Source organism: Mytilus edulis, chromosome 11 (genome assembly GCF_963676685.1).
Source record: "Mytilus edulis chromosome 11, xbMytEdul2.2, whole genome shotgun sequence".
In the NCBI taxonomy this organism is placed as follows: Eukaryota; Metazoa; Mollusca; class Bivalvia; order Mytilida; family Mytilidae; genus Mytilus; species Mytilus edulis.
In genome coordinates this window covers 60,095,814-60,114,043 of record NC_092354.1, presented here as the reverse complement: position 1 = coordinate 60,114,043, position 18,230 = coordinate 60,095,814, and the positions used below count along the sequence as shown (strand labels likewise).

The 18,230-nt window shown below is 31.0% G+C and overlaps 2 protein-coding genes across 2 annotated transcripts in view; both read right to left on the bottom strand.

Moving 5' to 3' along the window:
* LOC139494445 (uncharacterized) overlaps positions 1-18,230 on the bottom strand; it is a 251,359-nt gene that overhangs the window by 192,996 nt on the left and 40,133 nt on the right. The gene's annotated exons all lie outside the window — the stretch shown is intronic.
* Positions 2-17,935, bottom strand: LOC139495946 (microfibril-associated glycoprotein 4-like). The gene is made up of 9 exons (XM_071284372.1): positions 17,826-17,935; positions 16,038-16,079; positions 11,194-11,276; positions 10,526-10,597; positions 9,021-9,156; positions 7,816-7,955; positions 6,773-6,869; positions 5,679-5,843; positions 2-264 (listed from the first exon to the last, which is right to left on the bottom strand). Exons 1-9 carry the CDS (start codon positions 17,836-17,838, stop codon positions 26-28), a joined length of 987 nt encoding a protein of 328 aa, XP_071140473.1. The 5' UTR covers positions 17,839-17,935; the 3' UTR covers positions 2-25.

Sequence of the window (18,230 nt, the reverse complement as noted above, 5' to 3'; positions counted from 1 at the left end):
ATGACCTGTTGAATATCTTTTTTATTTATTTCCGCTTGATCATCATGGTTGTTTCCTTGAAAGAGTATTCAAATCCATGCCAAGCGTACCAGAACATCCCTGTTAGATTTGCAGCTTGTCCATTAATGTATTCCCCGTTTAAGTTAGAATATCCACATGTGCTGTACCACCATGCTCCATTGTGTTTCGATGGACAGTTATGTCCTTGATTGTCACGGTCAAATGTGCTGTATGGCATTCCGTTGGCAAAGGACAAGGTGTCGCCTGTAATGAAAATTACATATGCTTCAAATAGGGGTTATAGGGAAATATTCCGTCTTTACAGGTATTTACCTGACAAAAAAATATGGTCGTGGTTAGAAAGAAAATCATGGTGTATTTAATAAGATAAAATTAATCTTTGAGTCAGCTTGCCTTTATCATGCAAATCGTACAGATATTCATCCGGTCGATGCTCATTTTCCTTTGATTCAAACACTTGGATGTATGCTACTATAATATATGTAAGTCATCGTCTTGTATGGAAACCAACAATGCCACAAAACTGTAATCCATTAAACATAGTCTTATGTAGTATGTTAATAACGTAGGGTAAGAACTGCCTATGACTATTTTGTGTACTTTAGTCATTTTATGAAAAATTTTAAGACATTGAATTCTTAATTGTCTAATGGTAGAGTCGAAATTCATCCTCTTATTCTGTATGTCAGAGTTGTTACGTAATAGTCTGAAATATTAACAGTTGTTCTAATTTGTCTGATTGTATTAACTTCTCGAAAATATTTAGAACAGCGGACTGTTTTAAAACAGCCTTTGTCATCATTTGATTAAAGGCAGTTTTATTTTGAGAAATTTTGTCTCTTCTTATAATTTTATTTTTCTTATTTGACTACAGCTATGAATAATGACAATGATTGTCTCTTCGATGATACATGTACTCTACAGCAAGATATTTAAAATATTTTCTACGTCAAGATATGTGAAACTATAAAACATAATGCTCTCTCTTAAAAATAAACCAATCAACCTTTTTTTTCTTCAAAAGAAAATTTCATACAAAATTATGAAATGGAAACATGAAAACATAATCAACAAATTTTGGCGTCCGAACAGTAAAATTTGCTTCAACTTGAGTGCGATCAAGTGATTATAATTTTTTCATTCTAAAGTTAACTGATGACTGTGCACTTGTCTACAAATACCAGAATGTGAGGAACGTAGTTCTTGGGGTTGAGGAGGAAGAGTGATCATGTGATGTTTCATAGCTAACGCCCGAATAAAACTCAAGAGTGATCATGTGATGTTTCATAGCTAAGGCCCGAAAAAACTCAACTGGTGCATATCCTAGTCAACCTGGATACGTTTTGACATCAGGCATGCTATGTATAATTTTTTTCCTTGATATTTCCTGGTTGCACTCAACTCGTCGAACAATTGACTCTCTTCCAAACAAAAACGAAACATTTTTCTACTAGTTTTTTTAAATGTAAGCCAAATAGACAATGTGTTGGGCGATTTGTCTTGCAGCGTCTATAAATGCATACCTGTTATCTTGAAGTGCTGCAAACTTTTTATGTTTTTGTTAAGAATAAAAGAATCGTCTCGATACTCAAACCTTAATTGAATTAAACCATATCTACGGCTGTCATAAACTATTTCTAAATTACCGAAATCTTTTTTTGCAGCAGATGCGCCTGTCAACAAATTAACAATGCTTTTAAATGCATTGATTCGGTTCGTTCAAAAGTTCTACAGTACATCACTATTTCTTCTTAACAAATGATTATAATTTACTACAATATGGATTGAAAAACCTCTTTGCCTTTTTTATTGATTTTTTTGTTATGTAACTTTTTTTATCTTATTGATTGAGCGGGCAGTGATCTGACAGAAATGCTTGTTTAGCCCTCCAAATGTTTTTTCTAAATATACTGTTGTCATTTTGAAGAAAAAAGTGTTGTGGGTAAATCTCTGATAGTATGCTATTTTCTTTCACAAATTTTATAGATTTATGGACAGAATCAGAATATATAAACATATGTCTATGCTGAACCGCAGATCTATTTTAGCTCTTATGTCAACTAAGATAGTGTGCTACATAGACAAAAAAGTGTCTGCAATACAATTAAAAGAAAACTTTTGTCAGCAACAGAAGGTTATATTTTTCAACAATCTGTATGCTAATTTGAAAAAAAACATGACATGAAAGGGTGCCAGACTTAATTTGTGGTTAAGTGATCGTATATAAGTCATAACCGAATCACCAGCCAAACGAATCAAGGCTGAAATGACGCAACAGGAATATTTACAATAAAAGTTCCATAATTAATATTTGAACAAAAACTGCGAAAAGTGTATCCGACGTAAATAAAAACCTAGACAAGGAGTGTTTATTAAACAAGTTGTGATGTTAACTTTATGATTTTCAGACTGCAAATTTTCTATCTCATAATACTGAAGGACAATTTTATGCGTTTTGGCACATTTCAGTTGACTCTATTTGTTTCATAGAAATCTCCACGTGCTTGTAATCATCAAATATATTTAAACGGTCATTTTGGATTTAGAAACAATAAGGATACACAGTCTTATGGATTCAAGTAAAATTAGCTTACTGATTTTGATTAAATTAGATGAATTACTAACCTTAGACTACTTTTCATTCGGTATAAATGAAAATATTAAGAAATAAGGGAGCATATGTAAAATTTCCTGTATTGATATCAGGAATAATTGAGATAAAAGACAACGTCATAAGTGGTTTCGTGGAAAACGTTTAAATGGAATAAACGAATCAATCGTCGTATAAAATATTCTAACTTTATGTTTTAATATAATATTATAAGTTTTCAATTATTATCTTAACTTGATCAAACATGAATAAAGTAAATTACATTATAGTTTCTAGAAATGTTACACAATATTGTTTTCTGCACATTTAATATATTAATGCTTATAATTACAGTTTTTGTCACCGTAGATTATTCCTCCGTATCGATAAACCTGAAGATCATACATGACATTTTTGAAAATCACCTATATTAATAAAGGTTTTGATTTGTAAATTTATCTAGTGAATTTAATGGCTCTCAACCTTTCAAAACTTTACAGTTTAATACTTTTATATCATAGAACCTCCTGTATTTTCGTATATAATACAACTTTAATATATATTTTTATTTGAAATTACACGTCAGTAAAAAAAAAATAAAGCTCCGTCAGTTTGAGACTATGCATCGTTTTAGGTCATAGCAATTCGTTGGACCGAAACACTGATCTCGGCCCTGAGGTTAAAATCTTTATAAAAAGGAAACAGTATATCTTTCTCCATTTAAAATAGATTTTGAACAGTGTCGTCAGATCAATGTAGACGATCTTTTCAGAATTTTGGGGTTCTCAATGCACTTCGAGTTTGTATCAATTTTTATTTTTTATAGATGAAACGGCCGTATGACGGGCGTACACATTTTAAATGTTCAGGTTGTGTAGAATACTTCATAACAAATAACACTGAACATTTAAATAATTCAAGAAGGACGTATCCCGTTAGAAATTAGAACATAAAATACGCACACAATTCCATGGAAGTTGTAGAACAACTTGAATACCCTGTGAAATTTCATGGAAGTCAGTGAACAACTGTAATACCTTTGTAATATTCCTGTGAATGTCAAGGATCTCAAAGGATATTTAGAATCATAGGAGAAGCTAATTATTCAAAACTGGAACTCTTTTCATAGGTTTTATTAAAAACTTAGTTATTCTGGGAAAAAATGAATGTATACGTAAATACTACACTAATACCTGAACTGAACTATTAAAAGGATTTATCTCATTTATTGACTAATTTGTGAAATGATATTAAAAAAAAATTATCACCTTTTGAAATAAATCACTGTACTGTTACGATTCAAAATTTATGGCAAATCTCAGTAAGATCTGTCTTAAATTCAACTTAATTGATAAACTCAGTTATAATTACCATTATCTTAATTACCGTCGAATTTATTCAACGAAATGTATCTTCAACAAATGAACTATTGACAAGAATTAATGCCCCTTCGTATATTTCAAATTTCAGTATTATAAAGAAAACATTTAAAAAAATTATACGACAAAAAGGATAATATTTTGTTCTCTATTATTAATTTCAATTTGTATTGGTATATTTGGAAATAAGAAGATGTGGTATGAGTGGCAATGCGACAACTCTCCATCCAGGTCACAACGTTCATTTGTCACATTTTTACGATGTTTTCATATCCAAACTTGCTCGCTATGACCCTGTCGCAGTGGTTTTGATTTCATTAGACGTAAGTCTTACTAGTTATTATTCAATTCAATGATTGTGTTACCGCAAATTACTCAAAACTTTGCAATATTCCCATAAAAATACAAAGTTGGTCATTTTGCTATGCAGGTAGAAAACTTATTACAGATATCAAAGCATATCCTAATTTTACGGAATGTTTTAAACGGAGCCGGTTATTTATACTTTTTAGGTTATATAAGACTTATCGATCTTATAAAATTATTCAAATCATTTACAAATTTAACAATGTTATTTGATCTTGAATATCATTTTATAGGTATAACTGTTAAATTTGTAAGCATTAATTGAATGCTCAACTAAATAGTATCGTGAAACTATTCTAAAAGGTCCTACAACCTGCCGATATAATATGTTCCTGTAGTTTGGCTTTGTGAAAGGATCATAGTTTTCTCTTACTGTGCATTATGTCTTTTCACTAAATCGATTAAATATGTACTGATTGATATGTTAGTCTTAAATGCATATTGTGTATACATTTTTATTGGCTTTAAATAAGCTATAAGTACTTCGAGAACTCTCAGACCTCCTTTCATGTGTCTTTTGGAACTTTTTCATGTGTCTTTTGTATTGATCAAACAGACAAACCCTTTGCCATTGATTGTTATACTTTGTACTGTTACGCCAGTGTCTTGTGTTTGGGGTGTGGGTAGGAGGGTTATTATGTAAATAAAAATGCAATCTAAAAAATAATGTTGAAATATACAAAGAAGACATAAGAACGATCTTAATGGATGGAGCTATCAAAATTTCAAATCATTAGAAACATTTTACCGCGGGTAAGGGAAATTTATGCATGCTAACTTTTATTTTACAATTCAACGATGAAATTTTGTGTAATGCAATATTTTTAAGAGAGAACTTTTTTCCTATATTCAATTTTTCAAGATGATCAGAATAAATACATTTGAACGATTGCCATCAATGCCGAGCATATTTGGAATAAAACTACTCATTGCCTACATGTGAGTGAACTGTTTGCAATAGAAACAATTGAAATTTCAAGTGCTCTGTGAAATTTCAGAAACCTTTTTTGTTATTCACAAATTAAATAAAAGGATGTCAAATTTAAACATAAATTTCTATTTTTTTATAATTTCAAAGTGAAGTCCATTTCAAAAGATTAAAAGTCAAATACTGAACACATATGAAAGACTGATCCACATGATTACACATACAGAAAAATAATTTAACAAATGTTAAAACGACTATAAGAAGTATAATTATAAGGCTAAAATAGAGTGTTTTAATGGTGGGAGTTTGCTTGAAACAATACTTCATATATATTACATTACTAAAAAAACTCAAAACGGTAGAGCATGGTAAGCCGTAACAGCAATAAGTATACCTGCAGTTCCTGTATACTCTGACACATACAAGCGATAGAATTGTCTTTCGTCACCAATGGATAAATAAGAGTAGTTTGCCGTTCTCGTCTCACCTGCAAAGTCTTCTAACACAACCACTATATCGTGTGCACTTGAGCGTGATATAAAATGGAGGTTGTCATTTCCTGTTAATATAAGATTTAAAGCTAGCCATACGTTTTTTTCCTGCTTTGTTTGATTTTTCGAAGGGGCTGGGGAGGAGCGGGTCTATGCCAAACACTACTTAGAAACATATTACTATCAAACACAATTCATTGAAAGGCGATTATTTAAGACTATGATTACTAAATTGTTGATTGATATCTTTCAAATTGTTAAACCTTTAGTTAACATATAACATTTATAAATGTTATCCTTTTTTTGCACCGTGCTCTAGATACTACCTTAATCAATACTGAAAATGATATAAAACTTTGTATGGTCATATTTATTATAGAGAAACACCTTGCTTGCTATTAAATGAGTCATGTCAGTACTGAAGCACTGACAACTCAGCTGATGATAAAAATAAGAACTAGCAGTCGAACAGCCCTAGTAGCGACCTAATTTTGTGTCCGACGCACTTTTCTATATATACTTTCATAAGGAATGTTCAAAACCCATTAATGTCATAGCAATAAAAAAAAACTAGGTAAAGGGAAAAGACAAGTTATCGTATGGTCTTCAATAATGAGCGAACCTCATTCCGTGTTGTAAGTATGGATAGGTTTTCTAATAACAAAATACGTTCTGATACACATTACCTTTTTGCAGAAAAGTATAAAAACATGTTATTCTGTAAAGTCTTCAAATTTATGAATTTAGATTTGTGTATACCATTTACATGTTTGCCTTACATCGTCTGCCAGTGAGACTAATTGGCAATTTTTACACAGATATTAAAAAACAATATTAAAACTGCTCAATAGAAATAGTTTTGGTCTGGCAGAATCAGAATAAGATCTACGCTAAAGATCCATCAGAAAAACTTAAATTAATTCAGAAGTGTTGTAGTAGGACATACATCCAATGTAATGTTAAATAATAGTTAAAACCTGATAGGACGTGAACATACCTAACCAGTATTCGGTAGAGGCGGATCCAAATCCTTTCTTATAATCCGCCCAGTTTCTATAAAAGTCTACTTCTCCATTCATCCTTCTTTGTATTACCTATGAACAATACACACTTAGAAGAAGAAACAATGCTTTCTGATTTACGTTAACATGACTTGTTTCAGAAATATCTCCTGATATGGACGATAATTCTTGACGAAAATTTGTTTGAGCATTGTTGATAGGACTATATATTTAGAGTATCTTATTAATATTACTAAACTTATTGAGTAAGTGCATAGAAATAAACAATGATCATTTACTGTGGTATTTACTATTCAATATTTAGAGTTCTTGTTGTAATTGATTTAGATTAATCTTTGGAGATATTTTTGAACATGTCTTGAGGATATAGAGTTGTTTATTATTCGGTGACACTATCATGACCATGGTAACTGATACTTGAACTTCTGATTAAGAATATTTTATTGTTTAAGTTATATAAGGTCATAATAATGATATTTGCATATCGTTTACAACTTGATAAAACAATAGCAAGGAATAGCAATTGTTTAAATTTTTCTGTTTTGATTTTATGAATAATTCTTTTATTAAAGGATTTCAACGTGTACAATTGACTTACACAACGCCAAATAATTTGAATAGTTTCGTTAATTTATAGGGATCAAGATAATAACATGAATAACACAATGTTGACTATTGTTTCTCTATTTGTTTTACACTTTTACCTATTATGTTTGTTAGTTTTGTAAACATACGTTCTTAATATAATGGCATTTTATAAGACTGTCATACAAGTGAGAGGTTTTGCTAGCTATTAAACCATGTTTGATCCACCATCGTGTGTATACAAAAATGTACCAGACAGACATATCACAGTTGTTATTCATTCGTTTGATGTGTTTGAGCTTTTGATTTTGCTTTTTGATTATGGACTTTCCGTTTTGAATTTTCCTAGGTGTTCCTTAGTGTTCAGTTTTTTTGCGATTTTACTTTTTATACATGCAGTAGTGGCGGATTATATTTTTAACATATATTATACCGTCCATATTCCTCTGCTGTCTATAATACAGTACACTGGTATTGGTTTGAATGGCGCAGATGGGTATATCATATATACTCCGTTGGTGTTTATGTTCTTTATTTCTGAACATTCAGTTGGAAACATGTCTAAACTCCCACCTGTAAAAGTATAGAGATAATAACAGAGTAGTGATGAGTGATTGCATCTCATCGACAATCTTATTGACTAATTTGTTTTCGTTGAAAATTTAACCTTACCTTTGACAATAACTAAGTGAATCAAGTACAAGTATCGACATTATTCGATCCCTAACCATTTATAATAGAAACATAAAGAATATTGGGAATCTATCCAGGACATAAAATCAGTATAAGAAAATCAGCTAAAAAACACATACAAAAAGCAAAGCGCTTTTATTGTCATATTCCATCTCAAAGAGTGAGACCTCACTGCAAGTTAAAGACGACCTCTAACAACTGAATTTGTCAGACCAGTTTTTGTATCAAGAGTTATTTCCTGTCAATGATGACCGCAACTAAATTTTGAGCACACTCGTAATCACCGTTCAATGACATAGAGGGAATGTCACTGCATCGTGTTGGTTCAGGTTTCTATGTTTAAGTTGTTCATTTCTGTCAAAATCAAACACAACAATTTCAAAGATCGAAATTACCTTTCTAACGTTAGTAGCATTATAACTGTGCAATTTATTTAGATATTTGAAATGCAGGTCGTTATTAAAATGTAGAGTATTTAGTGACAGGACATCAAGAATATATATAAAGGTGAAGTTAAAAATAATTTAAACTTTTTTATGTTCTTTTTGAATACCGCGTTGCGTGCATACAACAACACATGAGCTATTAGGGGTGCACAGTAGGTGATCTTGTGAATGAATTACACGTTTCTTAAATATAAAGTGTTATCCTTTATTTGTATCTATATCGACCAAGATTTGTTTGCGTTGCTGTTTTTATAATGCAATTTTTACGCTGCATACTAAAACAATGTGTCAGTGGCAGATCCAGCCATTTAAAAAAGGGGAGGGGGTTCCAAACCAAGGACAAGGGGGGGGGGGGGTTCCAACTACATGTTCCCATTCAAATGCATTGATCGGCCAGAATAAAGGGGGGGTTCCAACCTCCGGACCCCCCTCCTGGATCCGATATGTGTGTCGTATTTGTGCGACACTCTAATGACTTCACAACGTTAACATATGTTACCTCCATTATCATTATGGTCGCAAACTAGGTCCATATTACATATATTGGTATTGTTGCAACAACTTTGACATACAATGTGATGACCATCGTCTGCTCTTTTACCAACAGGAGGTAAACCGCTTCCTCCTGGACATAACTAAAACATTCAACATTGTAGTCAAGAAAAAACCACAATAAAATCTAAATCAAGTTATTTAAGACACATAGCATGACAATAAAAACAGAATAAGCTCGTCATATATTTAAATAGTAATACATCAGCGCCACTCACGTCTTATAAACCGCCTTGGTGATATGGTTACAGCTTGTTCGCGTCGAGTGCAGGAGGTCATAGGTGTGAACCCGGGCGAGGTCAAAATGTTAACGCTAGTATTTAGTTGTTCTCATCCAACAACTGCACATTACGGGGTTATTAAAACAGCGAGAGTGGCAATGATTTCATACTTTAAAAGGACAATCCAACTTTTAGAAAAAAAAACTATACGTGTTAATAAATGTTTAAGTTATCTTAGAATGCGACAATTTGGCTAAGAGACCTACAGTTAACATTTTATTTCACATATCTGAAATGTCGGTTTTTCCATAAAAATAGTATGTGATATTGGTCGTTGTAATATTACTTAAGAATTCAAGTGCATTATAGGTATTTGTGTTACCCTGTACCGACTTAAGTGATTTGATACATGACTTGAACAAACAAAACCAAAACATCAGATACGTGCTTATACTTTCTAAATATTTTATCGAAAGAGAGGCAATGAGCTTTTAAATAACATGTTAAAAATAGTTTCAGAAAAGAAGTAAATTTCCTTGAATAAGAAGTGGAAAATACTTGATCGAATTCCGAAACAAATCCTCATTTCTGCATGTTATTGATTTTTTGTTTCATGATTCAATATGTTCCAAAGAACAAGACCCTTAATATTATAATCATAATACTAGTCAATAATTATATAAATATGTACTTTTAACTATGTTTGTGATTTGAAAAAAAGTTAAATGCTCATGTTAAATTGCAAACGCTGTCCCTTTGCTCTTTGTGTGTGTTGGGGTTTTTTTATGTGCATATTCCGATTTGTTTGTCAAGTATGCATACCCTCTATCCTTTGCTTTTCTGTTATCACGATTGCGAGCACAACTTAGTCCTTAGAGTCTTGTTGTTGAAGACCATGATAACGTGTTGATGTTATTTTGGTTATTTTTGAAAATCATTAATTCAGTGTCTAGTCCCTACTTATAGATTAATTGATTTATTAATACTGATTACTCTATAAGTACACTTTATATTTAGATTTGTAACTGCATAAAGAGTGTTTACACCTAATAATCGACATACTCGATCTGCATATTTGTAGATTGAGAATTCGCTGTTAAAAATACAAGACGTCACATTATAGCACTTACAGGGTTCCCACTTACTGAACTCAAAGTCACAGTTAACCACTTCGCTGTTTATTTTTTTTTTTTTTTTTTGTTAATATTAAGTTATTTTTACATTTACTTACTTCTGGATAGTTACAGCCAAAGTCAAAGTGATTGACATTGTTCTCTGTTGTGTAGTTGTGCATAAAACAAACCTGTAATAAAATCCATTATAGTTGATTTTAGTATTAATGATATTTGTTAGCTCATAGACTTTTTTTTTCTTTTCAAATATTAAAAATGCAAAACAAAAGGCTCCTTTCCTTTTTAAAATCCTCTTTTTTTTCCTTTATATTTTAAGGCCTCTTTTTTAAACATTAATGATTCATTCACTTTGGCAATCGTAATTAAAATGGTCAAACAATAATAAGTTCAGTCAAATACTTACATTGCAACTTTCAGACGTTTTCAAATTTATAGCGTTCTTAACATTAAAGAAAACTAGAATTAACCATTCAATTAATCAAAAAGTCAATAACTTGCAACTTCGATTCTTTTTCTTACTCTACAACCGTACTTTATTATGCCTTTTTAACATTTTTTATTCGAGCGTCACAGATGAGTCTTTTGTAGACGAAACACGTGTATGGTGTAAATATAAAATGTTGGTATCTACGATGAGTTTATTTGATCAGTTGAAACTGACGTAAACACAATTAACTGTTTAAATTTATTTTCTTTTTCATTTGTTGACTGAAATTTTGAACTCATGGTCTAGCCATTCTTATGGTGTAGACATATATGAACAAACCTCTTCAGGGTGACATGTTATTGTCTCTCTGCACATAAAAGGATCAGATATACCGTTACATGACAGACACTGTTGTCCACAATCTAAATGAATATAAACAAAATTGCATTTGTAATCACAATCTAAGCAAAATCATTAAGTATGTACTTAGGTGAAGTTTTGGAATTTGTGTCAAATGTTCGGACTCCTTGTGTTTTTTTCTATATAAGACAATGTAAAGTATTTTGTCTCACAACACCCGTTTATCTTTTCCTATAAGACTTAATAGCTCATAGAGGGCTAAAAGTTAAGCATAGTTTTTTTTCTTTTGATTTGAGATCCAAATAATACAATTCCAAATATAAGGTAAACGTCCGAATCAGCTTTTTCTCGCCATAGATCTCGAAAAGCAGCTCAATGATCTATCAATATTTTAAGCTGATGTTGTTTCTTAACTAATGCTCTTCTGACTTAAAGTATCAATTTTAAATTCTAGATATTTTGTATTTCACAAACTCTCACGTAAGTACATCATTAATGTCACATGTTGTCCGAAATCTAGACTAAGACATTGATATGTACTAACAGACATTGCTATCCCTTATCTGAATAAATCATGTATTCGCATAGTCTAATTGTATAGTTGTATAGATAACAACTATTTTTAACATTATAATGTACATTTCATGTGTGAAAGAATGATGTAAGTTTACCTGGAGGATTTTCAAATTAACAGCTTTGAAATACCAACATTACTGTTTTTGAATTTATACATTACTTGGAGAAAACAGTTTACATAAGTGTAATATATTTGCAAACGTTCAGCATAATTCTAGAAAGTGTTTTTTCGTTCATATTTTTGAAAGGAAATTATAGTGATTCTCATCATCGATATTAGCTGACTTGCCCTGTCTCCACACTTATACGTAGATTACTACATTACATATGCTGGTACAATAACTTTATCATAAATCAAATTGAGTTAAAAAAAAAATACTTTAGGTTACACTTTACTCTCTTTTACTTTCAGACGTATTTCTTATACTGTCAAGAATATTTGTGTTAGGTTGAGATGTTCACATCACCCCAAATACATAAAATAATTTTAAAGTATCACGTTACTGAGTTTAATTGGTTTCTTTGATGAATGGACATATCTAAGAGGTGCAGTTCGAGTATTAAGATCGGAAAACAAACATAATCACTGTCTTTAATAAAATTTAGATTTTTTTTATATCGCATTGATTAACTTTAGTAGGTTTACGTCCACTTGTATTATGTTCTATCTGATGAGTTATAAACCTTTTTCAACTGATTATTTTTTAGCTCGTTCTTATGTTGTACTGTTATAACACTGTTAAGGGTAAGGGGAGGGTTGGGATCCGGCTAACATGTCTAACCGCGCCACATTCTGCATGTATGTACCTGTCCAAAGTCAGGAGCCTGTAATTCAGTTGTTGTCGTTTATTTATGTGTTACGTATTTGTTTTTCGTTCATTATTTCTGTACATAAATAAGGCCGTTATTTTTATCGTTTGAATTGTTTTACATTGTCATTTTGGAGCCTTTTATAGCTGACTATGCAGTATGGACTTTGCTTATTGTTGAAGGCCGTACGCTGACCTATAGTTGTTAATTGCTATGTCATTTTAGTCTATTGTGGAGAGTTGTTTCATTGGCAATCATACCTTGTCTTCTTTTTTATATTGTTGTACACGTGCTACTCAAATACGAACAAAACATACATTGTTGGCCCCATTATCAAAGAAAACATAAACACGGCGTATATTTCCGTTCTTAGCCTTGACAAACATAGTGCATAGTGTACATAAAAAAGGCCGTTAAACAAACACAAACATAGTGTATAGTGTACATAAATAAGGCAGTTATATCGTTTGAATTGTTTTACATTGTCATTTCGGGGCCTTTTATAGCTGACTATGAACTATGGGCTTTGCTCATTCTTGACGGTGACCTATAGTTATTAATGTCTGTGTTAATTTGGTCTTTAGAGGACAGTTGTCTCATTGACAATCATACCACATCTTCTTTTTATATTATCCATATTATAACAAAGATAAACAAACAGACATCGTTGTCCACGGCATGAAGACACATAAACAAAGACATATATTGTTGTGGACAGCTTAAATAAACATTATACTTCATATTCGTTGGGTTTTTTCTGTTATATTTTCAAACAAGATATTGATGCCCACACCAGAAGAAACTTAAACACAGCATACATGTCATAAACAAACATAAGCAAAACAGACGTTGTTGTCCACAGCCTGAACAAGCATAATTATAACATACAGTGCTGACCATAGCTATAACAAACTTAAACATAGACATCGTAGACAGTCTAAAACACGATTGTTTATCTGAAACATGTAATTATTTAAATAAATTCGTTAAAAATACGAAAAGGAAACTGTGCAATAACAATTCCGAAAATATATTAAGTGTGGCAAATGCACTAAAATGTATTCAGGCTTTGAGTGCAGCTAACCTTCGTAGCTTTATGATGTGTTTGATACAATACAAATCAACTCCGTATTTTAAAACGTGAATGGGAATCGATATTAATACATTATCAATTGGTTTGTTGATTCAGGATTGCAAAAAACTTATCTATAAAAAATGCTAAAACAGTAAGTTTAAAGATTTTCCAGTGGCACACCTACCTAAATATATTGAACGATAAATCAAAGTAACAAAAATATTCAGATATGAGAACAACATTTTCAATATATAAATATAGACATGTTACTGTAGTTGCTTCTGTTCATCCTTTAGTGGTATTAAAGTTCCGATTTCCCTAAATGTTTTCAAAAGTCTCATATTTACTAAACATGCGTGTGGCGTATTATATAATTAGTTTGTCACCTTTGATAACAACTAAGGCATGTTCAACATAAACATGACACCTCGAACATGACACTGATATTATTCTGTTTGATTTATTCCCTGGTGTTGTTTGTAGTAGTCTTGTGAGGGGACGATTTGCAAACGTCTGTGTAGTCTTTGCTCAATTGCTTTGTGCAGTTTAGTAAAGTTTTGATAACTCGACACAATAACGGTAATATGTATATCGATGATTATAAAATGGCGGAAATACAGCTTTATATGCTACATTTCATATAAAAACCTTCACAATTTTCAGTATTTCGGTTTTTTGTTGTTTTTTTTTACTTTTTTCATACTTTATGACTGATTAATAAAGAAAATTCCGGAGGAGGAGGAGGAGAAGGAGGAGTTTAAACTTGAATTAATAAGGTTACCGTATTTAAAACAAACATAACTAATGGGTTTGACGTAAGAGTGACCAATGTTGAAATTAAAGCTGATAACATTTCGATATTCAGATGCTTGGTCTGTTTCTGTGTGTGTAACATTTTAATGGTGTGTCGTTGTTCTCCGCTTATATTTAATGCGTTTTCCTCAGTTTTGGTTTGTTACTCTGATTTTGTTTTTTGTCCATATATTTACGAGTTTTGAACAGCGGTATACTACTGTTGCCTGTATTTAACATTGTCATGTAAGAGCGAAAGTATGATCATGATCGATTGCATGTTCATTGGCAAGACTGTTTACGTTTGTTAAACATATCTTTTTTTCGTAGTTGTGTCGATCAACCTTATGCAGTTATTGCCCCCTTATGGAGGTTTGTTTTGGTGAGAACATGACTCTCGATGGTAAATAAATTATAAATTCTCACTAAGTTGATTTTAAGTCTTTTTAAATATGAGAAATCGTTAAAAGTTATAACATTTGATATTAGAAATATTACAAAATACCACAATAGGCCACATAAAACAACTGACACCTCACTCCTTCAACATTAACATGACGACAAGGAAAAACGAAAAACACTTAAAAGAAATAGAATGACTCGATGAATTCACGAACTATGATGGATTTAAACAAGTTTTATATTTCTGAATTCCAGAATCCGAACGCACAAACTCAACCTCGATTACATTGTAAGTACCAAGGATTTACCCGAGATATTTAATTTTATGAAATACACAACACATTGTGGTTCATACACTTAATATGTTTACAATGCAGTTTTTTAAACGTCCAGCATGTTAGCAAACGCTGTACATAAAAGTCAAATTGCTTTGTTTTATAATTATACATTTTCCTAAGTGTACTACTGATCCTAAATGATATCATTATATATAGATGACCAGTTCAAACTTGTAATCTAACACTTTCCTGTTGAACATTTATTCAGAGAGGTGTGTTTAATCTTCACGAATCAAATCAGGTCAAGTAATTGTCAAATTGAAGTCTGTATCTGATTTTACGATATTACAACCTAGCTTTTAAAGTAAGGGAAATATACTTATGTTCATTTACATAGAGTTATCCATAGTATTATATATATTTCTTTGATTTGCAAAAGCTAGTTCAAAACTTTGTTTTCATGGATATCTCTTCTTGTACATTTTTTTTTATATAAGTTATTACGAAAAAAGTAAAATCACAAAAGTACTGAACTCTGAGCAAAATTCAAACAGAAGGTCCCCATTCAAATGACAAAATCAAAAGTTTCAACACGTGCACACCAAACGAGTGGATTACAACTGTCATTTTCCTAACTTGGTACAGAATGCACATTTTCTTATGTAAAAAAAAACGTCAGATTTAACGCACTATTTGTATAATTTATCATTAATAAGCGCAGTTACTTAAAGAGATTTCTAGCCTCAATAAATGTATTGTCGGTGAAAATTCTTTGTTTTACATTGTTAAATACCAATCGCAATTTGTCATTGCAAGTATGATTGTGTGAGTAACAACATTATCAAGGAAAACATTTATTCTGAAAAAAAATCTACCATTTACAAACTTACGAATATATCCCACCAGACTGGCGATAAATAAAAACAAATTTCCTACAATTTATATAGAACATTTAATGAAAACGGATAGAAAATGTTTTATTCAATGATGTCGGATGATATATTGTACATAATCGACTCTCAATCTTTAGGTTATTAAAGCTGATTGATATTAGTATATATATTATTCTAAAACCTGATTGATATTAGTATAAATATTATTGACAAGTCTAAATTAAACACAACATTCAAACCTTTGATTGCGTTGGATAAAAACCGCAATTTGTGTATGTATACATATAAAACAATTTCGTTGTCTAAATACAGCACAAACAGCATTTTCCAAAAGACCAAAAAAGTGAAGAAAGTATATTTTAGCAAAACATATTTGACTAACAGGTCAAACAACTGATGTTCTTAAACCCTGCTGATTGCCATTGACGGTTGCCAAATAAATTGATCACAAGATTTAACAAATGGATCTTTTATTTATATTAATTTAATACCAAACAAAAAAACAATAAACTTTTGGCAAAGATGTTAAACCATAAGCGTGAGGTGCTTTTTTAACATATATTATTTACTCTATACATATGCAGAAAGACGTGTGTTTAAAATGATATTACTGTGCTTAAAAAATATATTACTTTTCACATGCATGTACTTTAAATTGAAAACAAAATTTTATATATATCTATAAGAATAAAGTTCAAGGAAACCCTGTCTGGTTATGTATGCGGACCAAAGAAGACACTTGTACTATCTAGCGTAACTAATAAATTTCATACAGTCTATTTGACATACTAAAATCTGTGTAATACCATAATAGATAAATCGGTTGTGCTCTACATCTATCAAATATCATTTAGTTTAATATATTGATCGTACAATACATCTGGAAATCTGGAAGTTGATGAAGAAAAAAAACATTTTGTATACTCCTTATGCTATGTTTTCCACTACTTAACTGTGTCGCAGTGCCGAGTGGTCTAAGTAGTTACTAGCCAGTCACCACTAAAGTTGTGAGTTCGAAACCCGCTCTTGCGGGTGTACTCGACTTTAATAATTATTGACGATGACATTTATCGGTTCTGGCTGAATTGTCTTTTTGAAGTGATAAATATACATCTTTTTTTCAATATGACATCCGTATCAACCCGAAACGTTTATATAATCCAAAGAGCTCTGTTCGATGGATTACATTGGTTGAGGGTTGATACTTTTTTACAATTTTGACAGATAGATCATAGGCACAACATATTATGTATGTACATCTTCCCGTGTTAAGAGGTCATGTATAGTTAACGAAATATTTGATTTTGATTTTTTTTACAACCAGTTATCTTTAACGAATGCAGAAGAAGACCATACTAGGTTTTGTTGAATTAATGGAACAAATTTTTAACGTTAAATAATGCAAAGATAGGTAAAATTTTGATTTGATTATTAAATGTTTTTTTCTATATGTTCTTAATTTCTTCAACTAAACTTGATAATAATAAGATGTTGTGTTATACCTTAACCAATATAGAGACCTTGATCTTATAAACTTCGCCCGATATACTTTAAAGACGATAACATGACTAGCATGCAAAATACGATTTTGCTATATATATGTAATAAATATATTTCGATATCATTGTAGAAATATTATATATAAGTATACAGTCAACATTTCTTAAAAATATAAAGAAATGTTTAAAAAACAACATGTCAAAATAGATCAAAGAAGAAACTTGTATAATGAAATTGGGAGATGTTATACTATTCTATGTAAATAAGAACATTTAAAAATCTTACCAAAAGTACTCATTTTTCAATAAAGGAGGAATTCCTGTATTTAAATCACTACTATGTATGTCCGCAGACATACAGTAAATCTGTAAGATTATATATCACCTTATCATTATAGACTGCAGTACGTCGTGCAAATTCTATGGCATGATTCAGTACAATTCGAGAGAAATAGTAGGACAAAGTGCGAATTATTTATTTATATGTTTAAAAGGGAACAGTGAATTCATTTAAGCGCATCAAATTTCGTTTACTATCACAGGATTTGGTCAGTTACCTATATTTGAAAAAAATCTTTCCGTTTAGGTCTTCGATGTTCTTGACATTCGAATTCCTTTTTTTTTTAACTGTTCAAATGTTTAGCTATATAAGGCGCATATTCATTAAAATACCTCGTTAGGTTCGAAGGAA

Excerpts from the sequence above, each read along its gene's own strand:
- LOC139495946 (XM_071284372.1), bottom strand. Across the intron at positions 7,956-9,020 it reads CGACCATAATGATAATGGAG|GTGGGAGTTTAGACATGTTT; the intron begins GTAACATATGTT and ends ATACTTTTACAG. Across the intron at positions 265-5,678 it reads AGAGTATACAGGAACTGCAG|GCGACACCTTGTCCTTTGCC; the intron begins GTATACTTATTG and ends TTTTCATTACAG.